General features: G+C 38.2%; 2 protein-coding genes across 2 annotated transcripts; both read left to right on the top strand.

Moving 5' to 3' along the window:
* The first annotated feature begins 3,607 nt into the window (after nt 1-3,607).
* Nucleotides 3,608-8,311, top strand: LOC120442782 (sialic acid-binding Ig-like lectin 14). Its single transcript, XM_039620026.1, has 9 exons — nt 3,608-3,693; nt 4,089-4,502; nt 4,762-5,082; nt 5,217-5,495; nt 5,581-5,853; nt 5,960-6,171; nt 6,362-6,420; nt 6,567-6,636; nt 7,369-8,311. Exons 1-6 carry the CDS (start codon nt 3,633-3,635, stop codon nt 5,983-5,985), a joined length of 1,374 nt encoding a protein of 457 aa, XP_039475960.1. The 5' UTR covers nt 3,608-3,632; the 3' UTR covers nt 5,986-6,171; nt 6,362-6,420; nt 6,567-6,636; nt 7,369-8,311.
* An 8,018-nt stretch (nt 8,312-16,329) lies between these two features.
* Nucleotides 16,330-23,064, top strand: LOC116325124 (sialic acid-binding Ig-like lectin 11). Its single transcript, XM_039619128.1, has 11 exons — nt 16,330-16,561; nt 16,970-17,167; nt 17,615-18,028; nt 18,293-18,613; nt 18,727-18,984; nt 19,791-20,048; nt 20,212-20,469; nt 20,557-20,841; nt 21,054-21,159; nt 21,259-21,328; nt 22,203-23,064. Exons 2-11 carry the CDS (start codon nt 17,107-17,109, stop codon nt 22,500-22,502), a joined length of 2,331 nt encoding a protein of 776 aa, XP_039475062.1. The 5' UTR covers nt 16,330-16,561; nt 16,970-17,106; the 3' UTR covers nt 22,503-23,064.
* Nucleotides 23,065-24,884: the final 1,820 nt, after the last annotated feature.

Raw genomic sequence — 24,884 nt, 5'->3', positions numbered from 1 at the left:
ACTAACAGAGACTTGGATGAGAGAGACCTAATATTTAATAATCCACATTTCACTGTTTTACTCTTTGGTTCAGATGTGGATACTGTATTGTTCTTTCTTTGTGATTTTTTATTTTTAAGTTGTTTATTGCTGGTTTTTAGTTTGTTTTTTGTCTGTTTGGGAGCTGACACAGTTTCAATGGAGATGGGTTTTTGGGGGGGTAGCAGGAGGAGAGAAGCTGCAGAGAGGCGTGTAAGACTGCAACTCTGCTTCCTGGTCCCAACTCTGGATAGTCATATTTTGGGGGGGTTTAATAAATTGGTCCATATTTCTAGAAATGAGAGCTGCTCCATCCAAAGTGGGATGGATGCCGTCTCTCCTAACAAGACCAGGTTTCCTCCAGAAGGTTTGCCAATTATCTATGAAGCCCACATCGTTTCTGGGACACCACTCAGACAGCCAGCAATTTAAGGAGAACATGCGGCTAAACATGTCACTCCTGGTCTGATTGGGGAGGGGACCAGAGAAAACTACAGAGTCCGACATTGTTTTGACAAAGTTACACACCGATTCAATATTGATTTTAGTGACCTCCGATTGGCGTAACCGGGTGTCATTACTGCCAACGTGAAGTATGATTTTACTGAATTTACAGCTACCCTTAGCCAGCAGTTTTAAATTTCCTTCAATGTCGCCTGCTCTGGCCCCTGGAAGACAATTGACTATGGTTGCTGGTGTCTCTAGCTTCACATGTCTGAGAACAGAATCACCAATTACCAGAGTTTGACCCCCGGCGGGTGCGTCGCCGAGTGGGGAAAAACGGTTAGACACATGAACAGGTTGGTGGTGTACCTGGGGCTTCTGTTTAGGACTATGCTTCCTCCTCACCGTCACCCAGCCGCCCTCTTTCCCCAGCTGCTTGGGGTCTGCCGGGGAACAGCTAACGGGGCCTATGCTATCTTCGGCTGCACCAGTTACAGGGGCCTGGCTAGCTACGGGTGAATGAAGGGTGCGAAGCTGAGTCTCCAATTCAGTAATCCTGGCCTCCAGAGCTGCAAATATGCTACATTTGTTACAGGTATCATTACTGCTAAAGGAGGCCGAGGAGTAACTAAACATCTGACACAATGAGCAGGAAAGTGCAGGAGGGACAGGTGAAGTAGCCATGGTGCTAACGAGTCGGCTACGAGCTAAGCTAAGCTAGCGAAACAGTACAGAGACAGTGAGTGAATACTTTGGCTATAAATTAGGTAGTGAGTAGACAGAAAGTGTGCTTCGGATGAAGCACGTGAAGATTATACTATGAAAAAAGAATGTATTTAAAAGTTTTTAATTAAATTGCTAAGCAGATAAGCTACTCAGAAACACCACTGTGTTTGAGCAGGAACAGGAAGTGATACTCTACCGCAGAGCGAGCGAACACCAAGTGGCAGCCAAGTGAAAGTTTTCCTCCATCTCTGATTATCTAGTCTAAACATAGTTCCAACACCAGCCTACACAGTGACACTGGATCAGCAACTCTCTCCATGCTGAATATGACAACGAAAGATTCTGGACAGTACATCTGTACAGCTAAATATATGAACAATATAGTCAACAATACAGACAACAAAGTCAATGTAACAGTCATATGTAAGTACAAACCTTTTTTTTTAAATTGATGTATTTACTGTAATTATTATTATTATTATTATTATTATTAATTCTATTATTATTAATGACAACCGAAAGATGAGTTTAGCATTAAAGCCCCAAGGATTCTAAACTACTTAGAACCACCAAGAAGTGTCATTTTGCTCCCTCCTGCAACAACAGCATTTGAAAAAGTTAAGTTTGTTCTTTTTCAATTTGACAAAATAAGAATTAAAAATAAGATCTGGCAAGCTCTGTTTCATGTTACAGCAGTTCTCATCAAAATGTGTGTAAACAGTCGTGTTGCTTGGCAAACCAAACTGGCATAGTTCGGCCCATAGTCCCACTTAGTAAATCATTTGAGTCCCACGCACCCAATCCTCAGTCTAATCAAAATATGAGTGAAAGTGAAGTATTTCCTTAAAATTTTTATTCAAAAAAACTTAAACAAAACATGCTATTGGCTATGAATTGCTAATGCTATCCAGCAAAGTGTTAAGTGTCACCCACCTGCCACTGAACTGTTTAGTATTCACTGGGACTGCTGAGTCAGAGACTAGAATTCAAAACTAAAAATTAGGTGTAAATACATAGGGCGTAGGGCTTCCTCACCCACCCTGTTGGGCCATGACTTATACAGCAGCAGCAAGGGCACATCCAGGTAACCTCAAGGCTCGCAAAATTTCAAAATCTCTGGTAGCCCTTCTGGCAGGCACTCTTCAGTGTTTGGTAGCCCAAAATAAATTTAAGTAGCCCGAATAAAAAAGAGAGCAATTTTTTAATGTTTTGTTTCCTTTACAATATTATACATTAAAGTATAATAAGACAAGGAAGACACGGAGACAAAAACCTAAAGGCTAGAAAACCACCAAGGTCCAAATTAATAACTAAGACACATGAAACATGAAAGCTAAAACCATAACAAAGAATAAAAAAAAAACCTGATACACAAACAACAAACTGTTACACTGATCTTAATTTAAATGGTTAAAAATAATTTTCACAGATACAAAGTACCCAGCAATGCATTAATATAGCAATGCTAAAATAAGATTGCATTACCAAGAAAAGCAGAAATGCACAATATAAATGGAAACAAAAGAAGCTTAAACATGCAGAAGTGTTTGCAGAGAGGCTGCAAACACTTCTGCTCTTGCTCTTTAAAGCTGTCAATCTATCTCAAGGAACTTTATTTTTTTTTCACACTGAGTACATAAGAAAGCACTCATGTAGCAAAATAATTATCTTGTATCAGTTGTATGATGTTGAACTGATGTAAAGATAAGCTAAATGTTATATACAAGTTATGTTTTCACTCTAATATTGTGGGATCTTTACCTCACAGTGTAAAGGACCTTGAAGCAAATGATGATGATTTGATGCTATATGAATATATAAACTTATTGGGGCACCATTGCTGGAAAATCAAAATCTCAAGATAACATTTTGTTTTAAAAACATAAATTATTTAATAAACAATGAACATTTTATAATTATACATAGCGTACAGTGGAAGTTAAATGTCAGTCTGTAAATTTAAGTGGTTAACTGAGAAACTTCCTGAAATCTTGTTGCAAGAAGGAGGAGGAAGAAAAAGAACAGAGGCGAGGATGAAAAACTTCAGTTTAGAGAGTCAGCAGACATCAGTGAGAAGACAGTGTTGAAGAATAAAGTAAAACAGGTAAAAATAAAGTTTAATGTGTTTCAAAATATATTTTTAAAATAAGAAATGTAAAGACGTTTTCACATCTGTAGCAGTGATGGGGAATAAGACCAGTAATTATTAATTAAATATTATGAATGACCAAATGCTGTACTCTTATTTGGCAGCTAATATACTGGTAAAGAACACATCGCTATGAGCATCGCTCAAAGCTAAGCGTGCAACATTTTTCATTGAGCTGTGTGATGTGAGCTGTTGACTTTTTGTTTTCATTTTTGTTTTGATTTCTGCATGTTTGCTTCATCTGCTGGATAATTTATTCTGTGAAGGGAGAGACTGAACATCTCGAGCATCGAACATGTTTGTTCTCACCTGGTCGGCTCTGTTTGTCTCTGTAAAAGGCAGCATTGCTGACACAGGTGTGTATCTTCTCCTTTATTGTAACTCTGCTATATTTGTAGTTTTTAAAAAAAATATTTGCATGTGAAAAAGATGATAAGAATGTATTATTATCGACAGTTCATCATAAATGTGTGCCTTTACTATTTACATCTTTACTATCATGTTGTGTGCCATTTTAAAATATTTTTTGTTAAAAATGTCCTGAGATATTGTTAATCAATATCCAGGCAGATTTCATAGTCTGGATTTAATAGGCTGTAAAATGTGAAAATTATAGTTTTTGTGTATAGCACAAACAAGCAACTTGTGTAAAACATAAAAGTTACTGTAATATCTTTAATTAGATATAATTGTTATTGCTACAAACTAAATATTCCTTTCACTATGTTTATCTTTCCCTTTGCATTAACAGGTGCCTCAGCCTGGGGACAACAACACTGTGTTGGAAGATACTGTGTTACTCTGAGTGAGCGAGAACTAACAGCAGAGGCTGGACTCTGTGTTGTGATCCCGTGTTCTTTCACTAATGCTGATGAGTTTAAACCCCAACATGTAGTTTGGTACAAATGTGAAGCAGCTAAACACAGTTGCAGCGAAACTGACATAATATTTCACAGCAACAAAAACACAGACAAAAAAGCTCAGGCTGCGTTTGAAGGACGAGTGTCACGTTTGGAGACTGATGTGAGTCAGAAAAACTGCAGCATCATCATTAATGATCTCAAAGAGTCTGATTCTGGATCATATCAGCTCAGAGTTACTGGTGTACGGGATGGACAACAAGATGGATTCACATTCAGTCAGAGAGTAACTGTCTCTGTTAAAGGTATGAAAAGCTATTCCAAGAACAATCGTGTAGAAAAAAATATTCATAACAATAACATATTTAGTATTTTTAAGGTCTTAATGAAGTATTCATTCTTTTGGGGAATTGTTGGCCTCTATGGTAGCTGGTAGGAACTGCAGCAGTTCCTGGTAAAACTATGATTTTCACTAAATATGGTATTATTTGAAAGTCAGATTGATGTAGTAGATGAACTTCGGGTAGTTAATCTGGCTTCATAAATGCAATTTATTTCCATTAGGTATTAAACAGAAGCCCACAGTAATGATTCCCACACTGACAGAGGGACAGCAGGCCACACTGACCTGCACTGCTCCTGGTCTCTGCTCTGGATCTGTTCCTGAAATCACCTGGACATGGAGAGGAGCAGGAGGGACTGAATCTTACATTACAGGAAACAGCACTGATTTCAAGACTGAGAATCTGACGGGTTTCACACAGAGACACATCTCAACTTTGACCTTTAAATCTTCAGCTGAACAGCACAACACCACTGTTACCTGTAAAATCCGCTTCACAGGTGAAACAACTACAGAAGAGACTTCAACTTTGAAAGTAAACTGTGAGTTTTTTTACAGTCTCAATGTTTTTGTTTTTTTAATCTACTGAAGTTTACAGCGCCATTAAAGCTTTTCATGAAAGTCCAAAAGTTAAGGAAACTACATGATTGTTTAATTTATATTTTTTGTCTCACAGATGTGAAGGAAGTTAAAATCACTGGGGTGACAAGTGTGAGGGAGGGAAATGTTCTGAATCTGACCTGCAGTGTTGAAAGTTTCCCTCCAGCTCATATTGTGTGGAAAAAAGTTCCTTCCAACACAAACCTTCAGACCAGAAACACTGACCTGCACAATAATACTGGATCTGCTACACTTGTCACCCTGAATGTGAAAGCAGAAAATTCTGGGCAGTACATCTGTATGGCAAAACATCTGGACAAAACACTGACTTCATATGTCAATGTGACTCTGACATGTAAGTGGATGATATGAATATTGAATCTGAGTTGTATTAAAATCATACCTGACCTTGTTTTATGATTCTGGTTACATGTTTACAGGGCATACAAAGATACAGAATGGCTCTGGATGTGTGCTTCAGTCAGATGCTTTGACCTGTGTGTGTATCAGTGAAGGGTTTCCCTTACCTACCATCAAATGGCCGCTCCTAGAAAACCACACTCAGTATACTCTCATTACTACTGTGTCAAACCACACAGTCAACAGCACTGTCAGTCTAACTGTAAAAAAACATGGCAACAGCACTGTTGAATGTGTCAGCAACAATGGAAATGGAGAAGAAAGAGAAAACCTGCTGGTCCAAAAAAAACATGGTATGTGATTTTCATCTAAACACTTTGCACTTTAACATTTTCAGATTTTTAGTACTGCATTTTCAACACAACAACTGGTGTATAATTGTACTACATATTGTAACAGCAGTCTGGCGAGGCGGGAGCGGCTAGCAGGTCCAGCAGGCATGTGGTGTGGAGGTTAGCTGAAATACCCGAAGCCAGTCGGTTAAATCCAATAACAGACCTTTATTTGGTGTCAGCAACAATACACCATACAAGCCAGGTCTCCACGGCTCCACTCTGTCCGTACATACATGTGCGGGGATCGGTAGTCGCAGGCGCCAGGCCGTTACAACGGTAAGGTTTCTTAGAGAGAAGGAACATGAGCAGCATGAAAATGGATGCCGCTAACAACACACACCCACTAGGAGACTCCCACAACTACTACAATAGTAGGGCAACCCCCCCTAGTGGTGCTATAACCCAAAAGGGTTGTTACAATATAATTCAGAAACCACGAACATTAACTTTTGTCCTTTTCTTGCAGAAGAACCATCTAGTTTCAGGTTGGGATTCCTGAAAGTCATCATTGTCTTTTTGACTGGGGTACTTTTTTCAGTAATCATGCACTGTTTGGTCAAAAATTGCTACAGGTACAACATTTACTTTAGTCGTTATGATAAGGTTTTCTCTGTACATACATTTTAATATATATTTGTAAACATGTCCTATAAAATTAACGTTTTTTCCAGAAAAAAAAAGAAGAGCTCCAGAAATTCTGATGAGACTTTGGAGATGGAGACACGTCGAAATGATAAAATGGTATTTATGTTCTTTTGGCTTCTTTGACATGCTCCTGGCTTTGGCTCCTATTGAAACATGATTTTCTGCACAAATGTTTAGAATACTGAAGTGTCCACATTTATCTTTTGGATGCATCTCTTACTTGAATAACTACAACATTTTATATAGCTCAGTCAGTTTTCAATATATGCTATACTCAAGAATATTTTGGATGTTGCACTGTTGTAGGTATGATAATGATGTTTTGTTTGTTTACCAATTCAGTTAGTAGCTGGAAACTCACTTCAATATCAAAAAATATATTATTTATATTATTATATATTTGCTCACACAAAAGTTCTGCTCTCATGAGAGACTTTTCCTTGATTCTGAGAAGCAATAACAATAATAATAACAAATATTCACAAAACACGCCCAATAATATGAAAAGAAGAACTGTCAGTTTGTTGCCAGAATTTGATGACCAGGTCACTGATATTGCATGTAGCAGCTAAGTTGGTCAAATCATCATGCAACATTAATTTCATATATACAAAGACTTAAAGCTTAGATCATGTAGCATCTTGTTTCTGTCACACTCTGCAGCATCTTTTCAAGTGCATTGTAAAGGATAAAAGTAATTCAGGGTTCATTTTTTTCTTCAAGCTGATGCAAAAATAAGCAGAAGCTAAAGAATTTTGTGTATGAAGCAGAATATAAATATACAAGAGGGGCATGACTAAGTCATATTATTTACTTTGTACTCAACAGATATGTGACGGTCCAGTATTTCAAGGCAGTCAGATGCTAAACTCAAACAGCGGAAGAAAAGAAGTGCAATATGCTACAATTAATTTTTCCCTGTTGAAAAGAAATGGAAGAAAGCAGGAGAGCACGAAGACAGAGTATGGTGAAATTAATAAAGCAGTCAAAGAACAACGTGAAGATGCTGAAGAGGAAGATGAATTGTTAGATGCCAAAGAAGATGAGATGGTGGTGGAGTTGGAGATGAAATACCGTGAACCAGAAAATGAGGAAGGGGGGGACGAAGCAGTGTACTCCATTGTGAATGACATAATCAGTGAAATTTGAGGAATGTTTTACTGTGGAGCTACCTGGGATAAAAGTTCCTTGATCTCATCAGATGTATGAATAATGATCTTTTGAACTATTTCCACAATGCTGTGAACCTCTACATGCTACAGCAGGGAACATGAAAATTCATTAAGTCAGCAAAGTGAACAAATGAAGTTGGACAGAATTGAATTGTTCCACTGTTATTTTGTGCCAATATAGTAGCCCAACATGCAACCACCGCTGTTATTTTTGCTATGCTTCAATTCAAGTTTTATGTTAGATATTTTGTTCATAGTGGTCAGCGAGACAGAAAAAATGCTTTTTAAGAACCAATATGGTTCCTATGGGCGAACATTAATCAGCAGAATAATTCAGGTGTCTTAATGTCAATTTTTCTGACTGCATGGCATAATCCTAATATTTATTTTATTTAGAACATTTACTTGTCTATTTTACATTCAAAAATAATGTCAGTACAGTCACAAGACAAAGACAGTAGTCTTTGCTTATTTAACCTATGCTATTTGGTTGCATCCTTTGGCCATTCATTACACTCGCCTGTAGGGGGCAGAGTAAGCCATTTGTGCCACAAGTCAAGTGGTTAAAATGGTCTGTTATGGAACTGTGAGTCTGCTGCTGCCTTGGAGATGGCTTTTTGCATGTTGTTTGATTATGCATGATGAATGAATAAAAATGAACATTTTTTAAACATCTAATTCTGTTAGCCTGAATCATGTAACACAAGCAGGTTTCCTCAGATATTAATAATAATAATAATAATAAATTTTATTTATGAGCGCCTTTCAAGTCACCCACGGACACTTTACAATAGGATAAAACACTTAGTAAAACAATGGCAGAATAAGAACAATAAAACAAAAGCACAAGCTAAAATTAACAAACAGTGGATTCACAGTGAATATGCAGATTTGAAGAGATGAGTTTTGAGTTGGGATTTAAACTGGGGGAGAGAACCAATGTTTCTTATTTCTGGGAGTAGAGAGTTCCACAGCCTGGGAGCAGAGCAGCTGAATGCTCTGCTTCCCATGGTGGTGGTATTAAACTGTTCCACACCTATTAAACTAGGAGCAGGTTTCTCCCTCTGGGGGCAAGAGTACCTGGACCTGGGGGATAGAGTATGTTTGGGGAGTGTGATTGTGTGTACAGTGTCCATTTGTGTTTGTCTCCACGTTGGGTGAATTCTGAGTATTTGTATATGTGTGCATGAGGGTGGAAATGCACCTTTGTGTCTGTGTGTACCTGTTCATCTGTGTCTATATATGTCAGGTTGCGTCTTAGACTCCACCCCTCTGGGAACATCTCAGGCCCTCAAAGGTATGGAGGCCTGTCTCCTCACCACACTCCCTGCCGGTGGCTGATGCCCTCAGATGTCAGTGCGTTGGTGGTCCGTGGTGTCTGGGGTTGGGTGCTCAGGTATGTACCGACACACTCCCGGTGGCTGCTTGGTGGGACCTGGTGCCTGTGGCTCGGTGGGCCCCTTCTGGGGGGTGGGGGACCCTCAGGCCTCTGGCCTCCGGCCTCCGGGCCTGTGGCTAGGTCCACTGTGGCGCAGCTGGCTGCTGACAGTGAAACTGTTGCCCCTCCGATGGTCATCCTTGGGCTCACACACTCTGGGAGCCTCTGGATGTCTGGAGCCTGGATCTCCTCCATGCATGCTTCATGTCCTGGGGTATGGGCTATGGCTCCCCACACCCCCTAGCAGATCATTACGAGGAGAACCCTTTTGAATAGAAGCGCGCTCATCCACACAGGTGTGCACACAGGTGTACACATGGGTGTACACAGACACAAACTACACCTTTCTTGGCTGCTGCCTCAAAGCACATTGTGTGCTGTCGGTCTTGTGTGCTGCACAATAACATTCAATATTTAGTATTTACTATTATTTACAATTAGCTAGATTATTGCGATGGTGATCTGTTTATTATGTTGCTCTCTTTTTTTGCTTGTTTTCTCTTCTTTTTTTCTCTAAAAAGTGATCCAGGTGATTTTTTAAGTGCCCTTTCTCTCTGTCCCTCTTCCCCTCTGTTTTTCTTTACTTCTGTCTCTTTATTTCTTACTTTCTCCCTTCCCTATTCCCCAGTCATGTCTGTCCCAGCTGTAACAACGGAAAATAAAATAAAATAAATAAATAAATAATAATAATAACAAATGTCAATCAAATGCACCAATACAGCAAGGCCGTGATGATGCACTTGGTAAAGTAAGTCCACTGGGCATCTTTCTTGGCCTTCAGACAATAATTCTGATGGCTAAAGAACCAAACAAAAAAAAGAAACAAACAAAAACTGTTCCATATTTTATGGACCTATTTCAGGTCAAACAAAGCATTTTCTGTATCTTTTTGTTTGGCTGAAGAGATCCTTCTCCAAACCTGCATCCTAGACATAAATGTTTCTCTTTCATCTTTGCAGCAGTAAAAAGATGGAGGAACGAGTACATTTCTTAATACAAAGACAAACATCTTTTAGTTGTAGTATTTTTCAAATAAAATATTTTAATCGTATTTAGAACTGTGATTGTTCAGCTAATGGTTCATTTAGCAAACTCTTATATCAAGCGGAAGAAATGAGCTAGCAGGCGTAATACAGTGGCTTGCAAAAGTATTTGGCCCCTTTGAACTTTTCCACATTTTGTCACATTACAGCCACAAACATGAATCAATTTTATTGGAATTCCACGTGAAAGACCAATACAAAGTGGTGTACATGTGAGAAGTGGAACGAAAATCATACATGATTCCAAACATTTTTTACAAATAAATAACTGCAAAGTGGGGTGTGCGTAATTATTCAGCCCCCTGAGTCAATACTTTGTAGAACCACCTTTTGCTGCAATTACAGCTGCCAGTCTTTTAGGGTATGTCTCTACCAGCTTTGCACATCTACAGACTGAAATTCTTGCCCATTCTTCTTTGCAAAACAGCTCCAGCTCAGTCAGATTAGATGGACAGCGTTTGTGAACAGCAGTTTTCAGATCTTGCCACAGATTCTCGATTGGATTTAGATCTGGACTTTGACTGGGCCATTCTAACACATGGATATGTTTTGTTTTAAACCATTCCATTGTTGCCCTGGCTTTATGTTTAGGGTCGTTGTCCTGCTGGAAGGTGAACCTCTGCCCCAGTCTCAAGTCTTTTGCAGACTCCAAGAGGTTTTCTTCCAAGATTGCCCTGTATTTGGCTCCATCCATCTTCCCATCAACTCTGACCAGCTTCCCTGTCCCTGCTGAAGAGATGCACCCCCAGAGCATAATGCTGCCACCACCATATTTGACAGTGGGGATGGTGTGTTCAGAGTGATGTGCAGTGTTAGTTTTCCGCCACACATAGCGTTTTGCATTTTGGCCAAAAGTTCCATTTTGGTCTCATCTGACCAGAGCACCTTCTTCCACATGTTTGCTGTGTCCCCACATGGCTTGTGGCAAACTGCAAACGGGACTTCTTATGGTTTTCTGTTAACAATGGCTTTCTTCTTGCCACTCTTCCATAAAGGCCAACTTTGTGCAGTGCACGACTAATAGTTGTCCTATGGACAGATTCCCCCACCTGAGCTGTAGATCTCTGCAGCTCGTCCAGAGTCACTATGGGGCTCTTGGCTGCATTTCTGATCAGCGCTCTCCTTGTTCGGCCTGTGAGTTTAGGTGGACGGCCTTGTCTTGGTAGGTTTACAGTTGTGCCATACTCCTTCCATTTCTGAATGATCACTTGAACAGTGCTCCGTGGGATGTTCAGGGCTTGGGAAATCTTTTTGTAGCCTGAGCCTGCTTTTAATTTCTCAATAACTCTATCCCTGACCTGTGTGGTGTCTAAATCCAATCGAGAATCTGTGGCAAGATCTGAAAACTGCTGTTCACAAACGCTGTCCATCTAATCTGACTGAGCTGGAGCTGTTTTGCAAAGAAGAATGGGCAAGAATTTCAGTCTGTAGATGTGCAAAGCTGGTAGAGACATACCCTAAAAGACTGGCAGCTGTAATTGCAGCAAAAGGTGGTTCTACAAAGTATTGACTCAGGGGGCTGAATAATTACGCACACCCCACTTTGCAGTTATTTATTTGTAAAAAATGTTTGGAATCATGTATGATTTTCGTTCCACTTCTCACGTGTACACCACTTTGTGTTGGTCTTTCACGTGGAATTCCAATAAAATTGATTCGTGTTTGTGGCTGTAATGTGACAAAATGTGGAAAAGTTCAAGGGGGCCGAATACTTTTGCAAGCCACTGTAAGGTGAAAAAAACCCTATCTACAACATTACTCAGCATGACTTGGTCAGATAAAGCGTTGCAGTGCATTTAAGGAGTAGATTTGCCAGTTTATTGAAAAAAGGACACTTTGGGAACCTCTGTTCTAAACCAACTTTGAATCACTAGAAGAACGATGGATAATAGCATTAGATTATCAAGGTTAGGCAGGGAAGTTTTTTCCTTTTCTGTCTCTTACAGAGGAGGGAGCGGATACCAGACAAGGTCACGAAGATATGAGGATGCTTCGGAGCAAACACCAAGACTGCCACGTCCGTGCGGGAGGAAGATAGCTGCTATAATTTATGTTTCTGTCTCACTATATAATGTTGTATAGCCCTTTTGAGGGTCATCCTTTTTGTGAAACATGCTGCTGGTTCACATAGATTTCCACAGCGCTGTGTAAACTTAATTTCAACTGCCAAAAGAGAACTAAATCCTTTTTTAAAAGACAAACCTTTCTCCTGAGAGTTCTTCCAAAAATTCTGAACACAACAGCTGTTAAACATGCAGTGTAACATGTGACAGCAAGCCTTGACTGTACTTACTGGTTGCCTGCACTCACACATTCTTCAAAACAGATATGAAAAGCACCCAATCTAAGAAACAAATCAACATCACAGTCCTTCCACAATGATTCCTTTCCACTTTCCTTTCATTTACCACCAGCAGTGTCCCTCATGCATTCTGAGGTGTTATCATTTAACAGATAATTTAGCCTATTGCAGGAGGCTGTCCTTTGTCAGATACAGTGTTTCATATTTGAAGTCAAATCATAAAAATCAGTGCATCTTAAAAACAAGTGCAGTCATACAGCTCTGTCACACCACATATGAGTTACATGTAGTTTGGGACTGGAAGTGCCTTAGATCAGTGTTTCCCAACCTTTTGGAGCCACGGCACATATTTCCCATTAGAAAAATCACATGGCACACCACCAAACAATTGATAATTTTTCCCCGTGCACCAGGCACAGCGGAATTGGTTTGTCCCGAGTTCACCTTTTATGCTTTCTTCTGACCCCTACTCATGCTAGGGCCTTCATCTGGGTCGGAATTTTCTCCAGGACTCAGGTGCTACTGACTACTTTTTCTTTTTTTTTCAAATGTTTATCTTTTGCTATTAGGCGTTGCGTCGTCTCATAGCATGACTATTATGTAATTTCTTCTTTGTGTTCTTCTATTTTACTGACAGTTGGCAACCCATTTAATTAGAGCAGGTAACTGCCCTCTAGAGAAAGAGAATGTAATTGTTCAGCCTGTTACTCATTCCGGTCGCTTAGAGTACTAATCAGGTGGAACCAGATAATCTTCCACGGCCACCTGATCATTTTTACGGCACACCTATGTGCCACGGCACAGTGGTTGGGAAACACTGCCTTAGATTAATGTCTAACTCTTAAAGACTTTCCAACATTTGTTCCAATTTGCTATGATTTAATATATATTTCATGTGCGAGCCATGTAGTTAGCACTGCCAGAGTCATTGTTTCAATGTAGCTGCTTCTCACTGTTGAATACATGTCTCTATATATCTAGTTAATCAGAATGTTCTTCAATTCAAATGCAACCAACATAATGAATAATTTCATAAACATAAAAACAATGCATTTATATTAAGCAAGCATTTTTATACTTAGCAAATCCAATATGACTTCGCTAAAACGTTTAAGTCTTGATACACTGAGCGATTGTATACAACAAATCTTAAATTAGTCTTTCTCTTCAAATAGGAGCTAAAAAAAAGTGTTAAACCAAATCAAGGACAGAACATGCATGTCACTGCAGAAAACAGCTAACTGAATAAATACCACCCTTTAACAATTTGACTCTCATCTCATCCTACACCTTCACACTTGTGTGATTACCAATCACAAGTAGCTCAAACTCATTTTTAGGCCAGCTTGATTGGGAGAAAGAAATAAAGTAAACATATGCAAAGTGTAAAGGTCAATGTATGACCCACTCACACTGTAAATATGTGTGTAAATACTTTTACATAAATGTGCACCTGTAAGTATTTTAAAACTGAATTTCCACCTTCAGTACCTTTGTACACAGCCCATACTTTGGGAATCATTGATCTAGCTGATTACACACAATGAATTTACTTACATGTGGAAATGCTTAAAATATAAGCTTGCAAATAAATAGGCTACCAATTACATTCACAGAACCTGCAACCTGTGGATAGGATGAAGATATGCATATATGAAAATGTGCTATTCTTGACAGGGGCAATAATGAGTAGCAGTATTTAGAGTAATTTACAAGACACTGATCACAAAAACAGAGGACGCAAATAAGGAGGAAATGACATAAATAACATTTCAGTTTAAAGCAGAGACACTGGGATTGATCCCTCATAATCATCTGACTCACTGAATAGTGAAAGTTACATTTATCAGCTCCAGAACAGCTAGATACATACTGAAGACATCAAAAATATGAAGCAAGATACATGGAATTATGTAGCAAAGATGAAAGTGATTGAAATTTGCTCTGCAAACCCTTGGCCTTCTCTGTCAATGAGCTTCATGATCACCTGAAATGGTTTTCAGTTCACAGGTGTGCCTTGTCACGATTCATTTGTGGAATTTCTTGCCTTCTTAATGGAGTTATGACCATTAGTTGTGCTGTGCAGAAGTCAGGTTGGTACACAGCTGACAGCCTTATTTGACAACTGTTAGAATTCAAATTATGGCAAGAACCAATCAACGAAGTAAGGAGAAACAACAGTCCATCATTAATTTATGAACTGAAGGTCAGTCAGTCTGGAAAATTGCTAAAACTTTGACTGTGTCCCCAAGTGCAGTCGCAAAAACCATCAAGCGCTACAATGAAACTGGCTCACATGAGGACCACTGCAGGAAGGAAGACCAAAAATCACCTTTGCTGGTGAGGATAAATTCATCCGAGTCACCAGCCGCAGCAATTGCAAGTTTATAGCACCTCAGATTAGAGTGCAGATAAATGCCACACAGAGTTCCAGTAGCATCATTGTGGAGCAAAGATATTTACAGATTACATGTTATGGATTCTGTCAGTTGTAGATATTGTTGAAGCTTTTCCAAGACCATTGCATTGACATGATAATAAGAATAAGCAGTTCATCTACGTATATTAATTTTATTCATCCATATAGTATCATTTGGAGATTATTCCACACTTTAATCTCATTATCCCAACTCATAACTTCACATCAAGAATGAAATACAAATCCCTGAGTAGGTTTTTTAAGTAACAATGTTACTTAAATTTTATAGGAAGGGAAACTTGCATGTGTGTCTTGCCAAAGCATTGAAGCACAGTTGGACAAAATATGTGACTTACAATCATTTTGCCAACATGAAAGCCAGTGGCAAGCTGTTTCTCTGAGCTACTTTGGTGGTTCAAAGAAACAGCTAAACACACACAACTGCCTATTAGGCTATTCAACACTTTTTCTCTTTCAGCTTAAAAGAGGATGTGAAAACACCCTTTGTCTTGACCATTAAATTTACTGTACATGTTACTACTTTTAGTTATTTTTGGCTTACTGAATATTGATATTAAAATAAAACAATAACAGACATTCTGAGATTTCCCTTTAAATACTACTTATTTTGATTCACGTAAAAATATTACTTATGAGAACTCTGCAATATGACTGCATGTATGAAACTTTGAAATCTGCTAAATCCCCAAAAATGTCAAAGTATGCAATGTGCCAGGCAGGATGAAGAACCTCAAAGCAGGACTCATACACAAAGGTATAAACTCAAAACGGCAGCTTTATTGCTGTAGAAAAACTTGAAAATAAAATACAAGAAAACTAAACTAGAAACTCAAAATGAGTAGCTCAAACTAGAGAACCAGGAAACAGAGAACCAGAACATTACCAGGAGCATGGAAGAAAAACACAGCACTGTGAGGGGACGACACAACAAAGAGCAAAGGAAGACACAGGGCTTAAATACACAAGGGATTAATGAGGGAAAGAGAAACAGGAGGGAAACATGTTTCTTATGTTTCTTGAATTTACACACCACTGTTGCTTGTGAAGCTTTCACTCACATGTGCTGTACCAGTGTGCCAGTAATGTGATTTCAGATCATTTGTGGCCTACAGTCGGGTAGTTGCCTTTGGATTTGTTGCTACTTATGTTTTTGATGTATACATACAGTGAGACATTAAATGCAAGTGACAGCAAAAGATCAGCAAGTATACGAAAAAGAAACTTTATGCCACAGCCAAAACTTGCGGCCACGACTGTGCATGTATCACACACTGTCAGTTACATGAGGTTTCTTCACCAGTTCCAATTCCTTAATCTTTACCAGCTTCAAGTTATTGAGAGAGAGAAAAAATACTCTTCCTGCAGAGATTCAGCAGTAGAGTCTTTTTAAGCAAATGAAACAGCTGTATTTCTCAGTGCTTATGTAGTGAGAAATACATTTACACAGTTTGATATAAGATGGTGCTTTTACAGAAGCCAGTCTTGCTCAGTAAAATTTAAATGTGTGCTGAGAAACTTCCTGAAATCTTGGTGCAAAAACAAGGAAGAAACAGAAAATAGAGACAACGAGGGCAGTCAGCTGAGATCACTGTGGAGAGAAGAGTGAACGAGAAAGACAGGAAAAAGGTAAAAAAAATAAATACAATTCCACCTTTTCTTCTATATGGCACTGCTGATAAAAGTTAATTGTGCTGGACAAAACAACTGGTCTGACTGGTGGACTGTTGTTTTGTTTCTGTTGTTACATTAGTGAAATGATACAGCTATGTTTTAAGACAGAGTTTATACATACAACTGCAAACAAATTATGTGACATCCTTTAAGATATATGATGTAAAATGTGGACAATCCCTTGTTCTAATTCTGCATGTTTACATTATCTGCATTAAAGTTTATCTGTGGAGGGAGAGACTGACCAATGTCAAGCATCAAACATCGAACATGTTTGTACTCATCTGGGCAATTCTGCTTTTCTCTGTGAGCAGCAATGCTAAAAAAAGTTTTGACTCTTCTCTTCTGTAATCTTGTAATTAGGTTAGAAAATCTGGTGGAAGAAAGCAGTCTCAAGAATACTGTGTTATTCTTAGTGAAATAAAACAACAGCAGAGGCTGCTCATCTGCTGGATAAGTTATTCTGTGGAGGGAGAGACTGAACGTCTCGGGCATCGAACATGTTTGTTCTCATCTGGTCGGCTCTGTTTGTCTCTGTAAAAGGCAACATTGCTGACACAGGTTTGTATCTTCTCCTTTATTGTAATTCTGCTATATTTGTAGTTTAAAAAAAAAATATTTACATGTTTAAAAAAAAAAAGATGATAAGAATTTATTATTATCTACAGTTGATCATAAATATGTGCCTTTAGTATTTACATCTCTACTATTATCATGTGTACCATTTTAATTTATTTTTTTCTTAAACATGTCCAGAGATATTGTTAATCAATATCCAGGCAAATTTCATAGCCTGTATATATAATAGGCTATTTAATGTGAAAATTATAGTTGTTGTGTAATACATAAAAGTTATTGTAATATCTTTAATTGTGTGGATGCTGTAGGCAGTTGAGTTCCTGTTTCTCTTTATTATTTATCCTTTATTATTCTTCTAGTTACATATAATTGTTATTGCTGCAAACTAAATATTACATTCACTGTTTATCTTTCCCTTTGCATTAACAGGCGCCTCAGCCTTGGCGCAACAACACTGTGACAGAGGATACTGTCTTAACCTCACTGAGCGAGAACTAACAGCACAGGCTGGACTCTGTGTTGTGATCCCGTGTTCTTTCACTACTGCTGATGAGTTTACACCCAAACATGTAGTTTGGTACAAATGTGAAGCATCTAAAAAATTTTGCACTGATGCTGACATAATATTTCACAGCAACAAAAACACAGACACAAAAGCTCAGCCTGCGTTTGAAGGACGAGTGTCACGTTTGGAGCCTGATGTGAGTCAGAAAAACTGCAGCATCATCATTAATGATCTGAAAAAGTCTGATTCTGGATCATATCAGCTCAGAGTTACTGGTGAACTGAATGGACAACAAGATGCATTCACATTCATTCAGAGAGTAACTGTCTCTGTTAAAGGTATGAAAAGCTATTCCAAGAACAATCATGTGGAAAAAAAATATTCAGTCATGTACAATAACATATTTAGTATTTTTATGGCCTTAATGAAGTATTCATTCTTTGGGAGAATTGTTGACCTCTATGGTAGCTGGTAGGAACTGCAGCAGTTCCTGTTAAAACTGTTTGCCTTGACAATATCTTACTATTTGAAAAACAGAATGATGTTCTAGACGAACTTCAGGTAGTTAATCTGTTTTTACAAATGCAATGTATTTACATTAGGTCTTAATCAGAAAACCAGAGTTAAGATTCCCACACTGACAGAGGGACAGCAGGCCACACTGACCTGCACTGCTCCTGGTCTCTGCTCTGGATCTGTTCCTGAAATCACCTGGACATGGAGAGGAGCAGGAGGGACTGAATCTTACATTACAGGAAACAGCACTGATTTCAAGACAGAGAATCTGACAGCTTTCAGACAGAGACACATCTCAACTTTGACCTTTAAATCTTCAGCTGAACAGCACAACACCACTGTTACCTGTAAAATCCGCTTCACAGGTGGAAAAAGTACACAGAAGACTTTCACTCTAAATGTGAACCGTGAGTTCTTTGCAACCCTTTTTTTTAATATTAATTTTTTAAATCTATTGAATGATCAGCAGAGTCTTAAAAGGAAATCACATTATTGTAAAATGTATATTTTTATCTCACAGATAAGAAAGAAATTACAATCAGTGGTGTTACAACTGTTGAGGAGGGAGATGTTCTGAATCTGACCTGTAGTGTTGAAAGTTTTCCTCCATCCATGATTGAGTGGTCTAAACTTGGTTCTGACACAAACTTGCACAATGACACTGGATCAGCTACACTTGTCGTCCCTAATGCAACAGCAGAACATTCTGGACACTACATTTGTGCAGTTACATATATGAACAATACCCTGAAGAAGGATATCAGTGTCACAGTGATATGTAAGTACACAACTTTGTGCTTTTAAGCTAAACATTTTTAGCAGTGGTCATATTCGTTTCATCTGGTACCTGAAATGGTGAGTTTAGACTAGTGTAATTCTTTTGAATAACTCTTACAGCCGCACCTCGTTAAATATGTGATATCATCAACATTTGTGTGTATTTGCTTTGAAATGTTTAGATCAGGGGTCCCCAATCCCAGTCCACGAGGGCCGGTGTCCCTGCAGGTTTTAGATGTGTCTGTGATCCATCACAGCTGATTTAAATGGAAAAATTACCTCCTCAACATGTCTTGGAGTTTTCCAGAGGCCTGGTAATGAACTAATCATGTGATTCAGGTGTGTTGACCCAGGGTGAGATCTAAAACCTGCAGGGACACCGGCCCTCGTGGACTGGGATTGGGGACCCCTGGTTACCAGTGACTACTTGTATTTTTTTTTTTTTTTAAATGTCAAAATTGTCACTTAAAATAATTTTGAAAAGTTGAAGATGATGTACAAATATGTTTTTTTATTTATAGATGTAGAGTAAAACTTTATTCAGAAAGAGGAACACTGTCGACTGCACTATACAGGGGAACTAAGAGGAAATGTATTAGGAGCCTTTTGAAACCTCTGATGTTGTACAGTGACCAATTGTAATTAGCATTTTAATGACATTTGTGGCATTTTACACTTTGCATTAATTAAACTCACGTATTTATTATTCTTATCCTTCAGGGGTTTTTTGTGTTGAATGATTACATGTCAGTGTAACTTGCACTCTCCTTAAATATACCACTGAAATCACTGAAATGTATTTTACAGATAACAGGGCTGCTCAGATCATTGGGAATACAACTGTTAAGGAGGGAGATGTTCTGAATCTGACCTGCAGTGTTGAAAGCTTTCCTCCATCTGTGATTGAGTGGTCTAAACTTGGTTCTGACACAAACCTGCACAATGACACTGGATCAGCTACACTTGTCGTCCATAATGTGACATCAGAACATTCAGGGCAGTACATCTGTAAAGTTAAATATATGAATAATACCCTAAAGAATAACGTCACCATAACAATAATATGTAAGTACCACACATTGTCACATTACTGGTTAACATAAAAAGTGATGTCATCAACAGCCTTACCATCTTGCAGGTTAATTTTGCAGTTTAAGCTGTGAAGAATGATTACATGCCAGTGTTGTTTCTGAACTCCTTAAATAAACCACTGAAATATCATCCACAGATAACAGGGCTGCTCAGATCATTGGAAATACAACTGTTAAGAAGGGAGATGTTCTGAATCTGACCTGCAGTGTTGAAAGTTTCCCTCCATCTCTGATTGTGTGGTCTAAACTCGGTTCTGACACAAACCTTCACAATGACACTGGGTCAGCTGCACTTGTCGTCCATAATGTGACATCAGAACATTCAGGGCAGTACATCTGTACAGTAAAACATCTGGACACAACTCTGACTTCATATGTTGATGTAACTGTGACTTGTAAGTAGATGGCATTTTAACCTGAAATTCATTAACATTATAGCTTGCAGCTTCCCCTGTTTTATGATTCTGGTTACATGTTTACAGGGCATACAAAGATACAGAATGGCTCAGGATGTGTGCTTCAGTCTGAGGGTTTGACCTGTGTGTGCATCAGTGAAGGGTTTCCTTTACCTAACATCACATGGCCTCTGTTGAATCACCACACTGAGTACTCTGTCATTACCAGTGTATTAAACCACACAGTCAACAGCACTGTCAGTGTAACTGTGAAAAACCATGGCAACAGCACTGTCGAATGTGTCAGCAACAATGGAAATGGAGAAGAAAGAGAAAACCTGTTGATCAACAACAACTTGTCCAAAACAGATGGTAAGTTTTGTTTGGTTTTTGTTGTTGTTGTTTTAAATTAAAACCCTTTCTTTAACACTTTTAACCACTTGACATTTTTACTACCATTTTTTTAACCCATGTAATCTATGACCTATGTAATTAAGACAATCATTAGACCAGCAATTAGGTGTACTGTATATAATTCAATATGTGAGTTAACAGGTTTTTCATGTTGTTTCCTTCGAATGCAGAGCCATCATCGGGTCTTAGGTGGCGATTTTTGGAAATTATCATTGCATTTTTGATTGGTGCAGTTCTTTCATCAGGTGTTTGCTTTTTGGCCAAAAAGTGCTACAGGTACAGAATTTATTTTTGTAGTTATTATTAAGGTTTCTCTGTAGATGCAATTTAACATTCATTTCAACGTTTTTTCTGTAAATATGCCCTTTTCTACAGGAAAGAAATGAAGAGTTCCGGACATTTGAATGACACTTTTGTGATGCTGACACGTCCAGATGATCCACTGGTATTTATGTTAATTCGTCTTTTTTGATATAGCTTAAAATAGTTCAAATGGGTTTCTGCACAAATATCTCGCATACATTTGGAGGAAGTCTCACTGCTGCTGGTAATCCACACCCAGTCCTATACAGCTAAAGAGAGGGGAGAAACAAAATTAAAAATCATTAAAATAATCATTAGCTGGATTCAGTGGATTAACAGCAGCTGGTAATTGCACATAACCAGATAAAACTCATCTTTTCAAGGCATCAAAATAAAAATCTTTCACATCTCTGTGCTACTTAAAGGCAGATGTATATGCATAGTATGTAGATAGGAATCTCTCTCTCACACACGCACACGCTCACACACACACACACACACACTGAACCATCTCTTATTATAAAACAAACCACCCCACCAAAAGAACCACTCACTGCACAGCGCTATCACGTGAAACAATAATAAGTCAGCTCAGTCTGCCAGTTCAACACTAAACAACAACACACAAGACAGCTTCAAGCAAGACAGTGTCGGAAAAGATGATTGTTTCCCAGAAATGAAAAGCCAATCCTTTAATGGACACTACACATTATACAACTTTAGACAGGTGCATCATTGAAAACCTGGGCTGACAACTCAGGCATAGCTGTGATGGTAGGCAGAGGCTTCAGGATAAATTGACGCAATTTACAGGTGCACCCCCTACACCAGCACAATGCAGGAAGGGACAGATGGAGAGAGAAACCAAAACAAATAGGATAGCTTGACTTAGAATATGGTGCAGAACTCACACCCCTTGGAAGCATGAAAGAATATACACGAGATACATAGATAGTACTCACAATGTTGGGGTGCCTGTAGCTGATAAATGACTCAAACTATTTACTTTATAACAGATATATGATGGTCAAGCATTACAAAACAACCAGACGCTGAACCCAAACAGTGGGACAAACGAAGTGGAATATGCCACCATTGATTTTTCCCTGTTAAAAACGAAGGCAGCAAGGAGGCGAGAAAGCACAAAGACGGAGTACGCTGAAATCAAGAGGATAATAAAAAAAGAACAAGTAGATGATGGTGGAGACGACGGTAAAATGTTGGAGGGGGAGATGAAACACTGTGAACAAGAAAAGAAGGAAGAGGAAGATGACGCAGTGTACTCCACTGTGAATGACATAATAGATGATAATTGAGGAATTCGTTTGTATAGTTGCTAAGGATAAATATTGATCTCATCAGATGTAATGGATGGATTGATGGATAGATGGATTTCCATTTTGTGTTTGAATGAAAACCTTTTGAAAAATCTTCTCTATGTTGTAAACTTCACAAATATTAACAAATCAAATCTTACAGGGATGAAAATGTTACCTCTGAATATAGTGCTCTGCAATAGTTTAATTACTACAAATATTAGAAAAATGTTTTGGTTAAGCAATTTTTAGATATCTATACTTCTTTACTATAAAATCTTGTCCAATGACATTTAGCTGTAGTAGTAAATATAGTCGCTTATCTTTTTCTTGACTTTATTCTTGATGTATTTTGGAGATTTTTAACGGTTTAAGTTTCCAGGTGGCAGATGGCCAACACTGACATTGTCTGGTCAAATATATTTGAAAGTGTGCAGCCAAAGTGTGCCAAATTACCTTTGGAGTTTCCTTTTAGTGCTTTCACAAAATGCCCTTTTACACCATGTTTTGTGCTTTGTATTCTTGCTGCAAAATGTATGTCTTTTTGCTTAGTAAATGTATTTTTTCCCTGTCTTGCAGTCTTGTCTTTTTCAGTTTTTATCCGACATGTTCATCAAGTCAGAATGTTTATTTTGACCAAATCATTTGTTCTATACCACACAATCCATTTCAAGCTAATGATATAACTACCTTCAGTGGTTCTAATGCTAATGTCAAAAGTCCCCAAACACTTCTTAAGTACACAATAACAATGCACGTGTAAGGGTTCCTAAAAACAACATAAAAAGTCAGCTTAAAATTACAAGCATGCTCACTTTCAGCAAGCACACTACAGTTCACATATTATTTGGGGCTGTTTTTGAGTTGCTTGCTCAGGCAACAGTTTTCTCATTCCAGCAGTCAAAATCAGGTTATGACAGTAACGATGAAATTTCCTTTTTTCAGTATGATAATGTATTTCCCTACAAAACAAAGCGTGCAAAGATTTTCTTCAGGAAAGGCATATCAACTCTAAGACATGGCCAACAAGTGCTTAAAGTGCAAAGAATATAAACAAATTTTGATTTTATGGCTACAAAATATCAACACTGTTTATATATTCATATACTATTTATTTTCATTTACTTGCCTCTAACAAGGTTTTGCATTCATCCTGAGCAGTATGCGCCATCTAGTGGCATCTTTGAGTAACATAAGTCAAGTACAACTGAACCCAGCATCTGCACTTAAAGACACAACAAAATTTAAAAAAGTCATCCCGCTTTTAACTTAATGATCTTGTACAAAATTATCTGTGATTTTTACATGATCATAACCATACCTTTTTTTTTTTAGCTATGTTTTTAATGTATCCGTCTTGTACACACATTTTTCAACCCTTAACACACTCTGTATGCATGTTTTTAACCCTTAGCATTGTATTCCTGGTGTGTCATGCCTCTTTTATACTTTGCAGATAAGGGGACCACCTCTGCATCCTCACAAAGGCTGGCTCTTTTATGCTTGTTTCAGTGTTCAGGTCCTGAAGTTGCTGCTTAATCTTTGCTTATAGCTCCTTCTGCAAAGGTCCTCATTCCCATCTCCTTCAGATGTATTTTAGGAACTGGGAATTCCTTTAAGGTGACACACTGAGATAAATTTCCAAATTACAGGCAGAAGGATGGAGAGCAAAGAAATGGAAGCATAAAATGTGAGAGAAATGAGAAAAGCCCACACTCTCAGTAACATCCATCTCCAGAGTTAAATGTCATGAAAATGTTATTCATGCTTTTGTTTTCTCTAAGCTACTGTAGATTACTTCAGCTCTGTTCAGCAGCACATTTTCTCATTGGTATTAGCAAATAGACCTACATACTGCAATCCTGGCTACTGACTTGGAATTGTCATTCTTTTTAAAGCATGTGGTGTCTTGGCTCCAAGTCAAAAGCAGCACACATGTTAACCCTATAGCAATCTTACATTCTCCCCTCAAGCGTTGTTTTTAGGGCTATTCCAAAATAAAGGCCTAAACAATGTTTTTGCCGTTAGGGCTCCTAACTTTGGAATAACCTGGACATAACATTGTGTCGCTACCCCAGTTTTCCCCTTATTAGTCCTTCTGTTTAGTTTTATTCTTTTTTTATTGTTTTATTTCTGTTTTACTTATCTTATTTTAATTGTACTTGTCAGTCAAAGCACTTTGACTAACAAGTAGCAATAACAATCTTCTGCATCAAACAAATATGACCCAGTTTCTGTAAAGTAGCTAACATTTATGAAAATTTACACTGCACACATCACTTTAAAAACAACAACAACATGTTGATTAATTTCCAAGTAGCAGTAGCACAACGCTGACATTTTTGTGCCCAAGCTAATAATATGCTGTTCCAGTAATTTTGT

The sequence above is a fragment of the Oreochromis aureus genome, linkage group 11, assembly GCF_013358895.1.
Source record: "Oreochromis aureus strain Israel breed Guangdong linkage group 11, ZZ_aureus, whole genome shotgun sequence".
NCBI classification, from domain to species: Eukaryota; Metazoa; Chordata; class Actinopteri; order Cichliformes; family Cichlidae; genus Oreochromis; species Oreochromis aureus.
The sequence above is the reverse complement of the archived record's forward strand: the minus strand, read 5'-3'. Positions and strand labels throughout refer to the sequence as shown.

Coding starts and splice junctions, on each gene's coding strand:
- LOC120442782 (XM_039620026.1), top strand. CDS start 3,633: ATGTTTGTTCTCACCTGGTCGGCTCTGTTTGTCTCTGTAAAAGGCAGC. Junction 3,694..4,088: donor AGGCAGCATTGCTGACACAG/GTGTGTATCTTC, acceptor TTGCATTAACAG/GTGCCTCAGCCTGGGGACAA. Junction 5,854..5,959: donor GCTGGTCCAAAAAAAACATG/GTATGTGATTTT, acceptor ATATTGTAACAG/CAGTCTGGCGAGGCGGGAGC.
- LOC116325124 (XM_039619128.1), top strand. CDS start 17,107: ATGTTTGTTCTCATCTGGTCGGCTCTGTTTGTCTCTGTAAAAGGCAAC. Junction 18,614..18,726: donor TTTCACTCTAAATGTGAACC/GTGAGTTCTTTG, acceptor TTTATCTCACAG/ATAAGAAAGAAATTACAATC. Junction 20,842..21,053: donor CAACTTGTCCAAAACAGATG/GTAAGTTTTGTT, acceptor CTTCGAATGCAG/AGCCATCATCGGGTCTTAGG.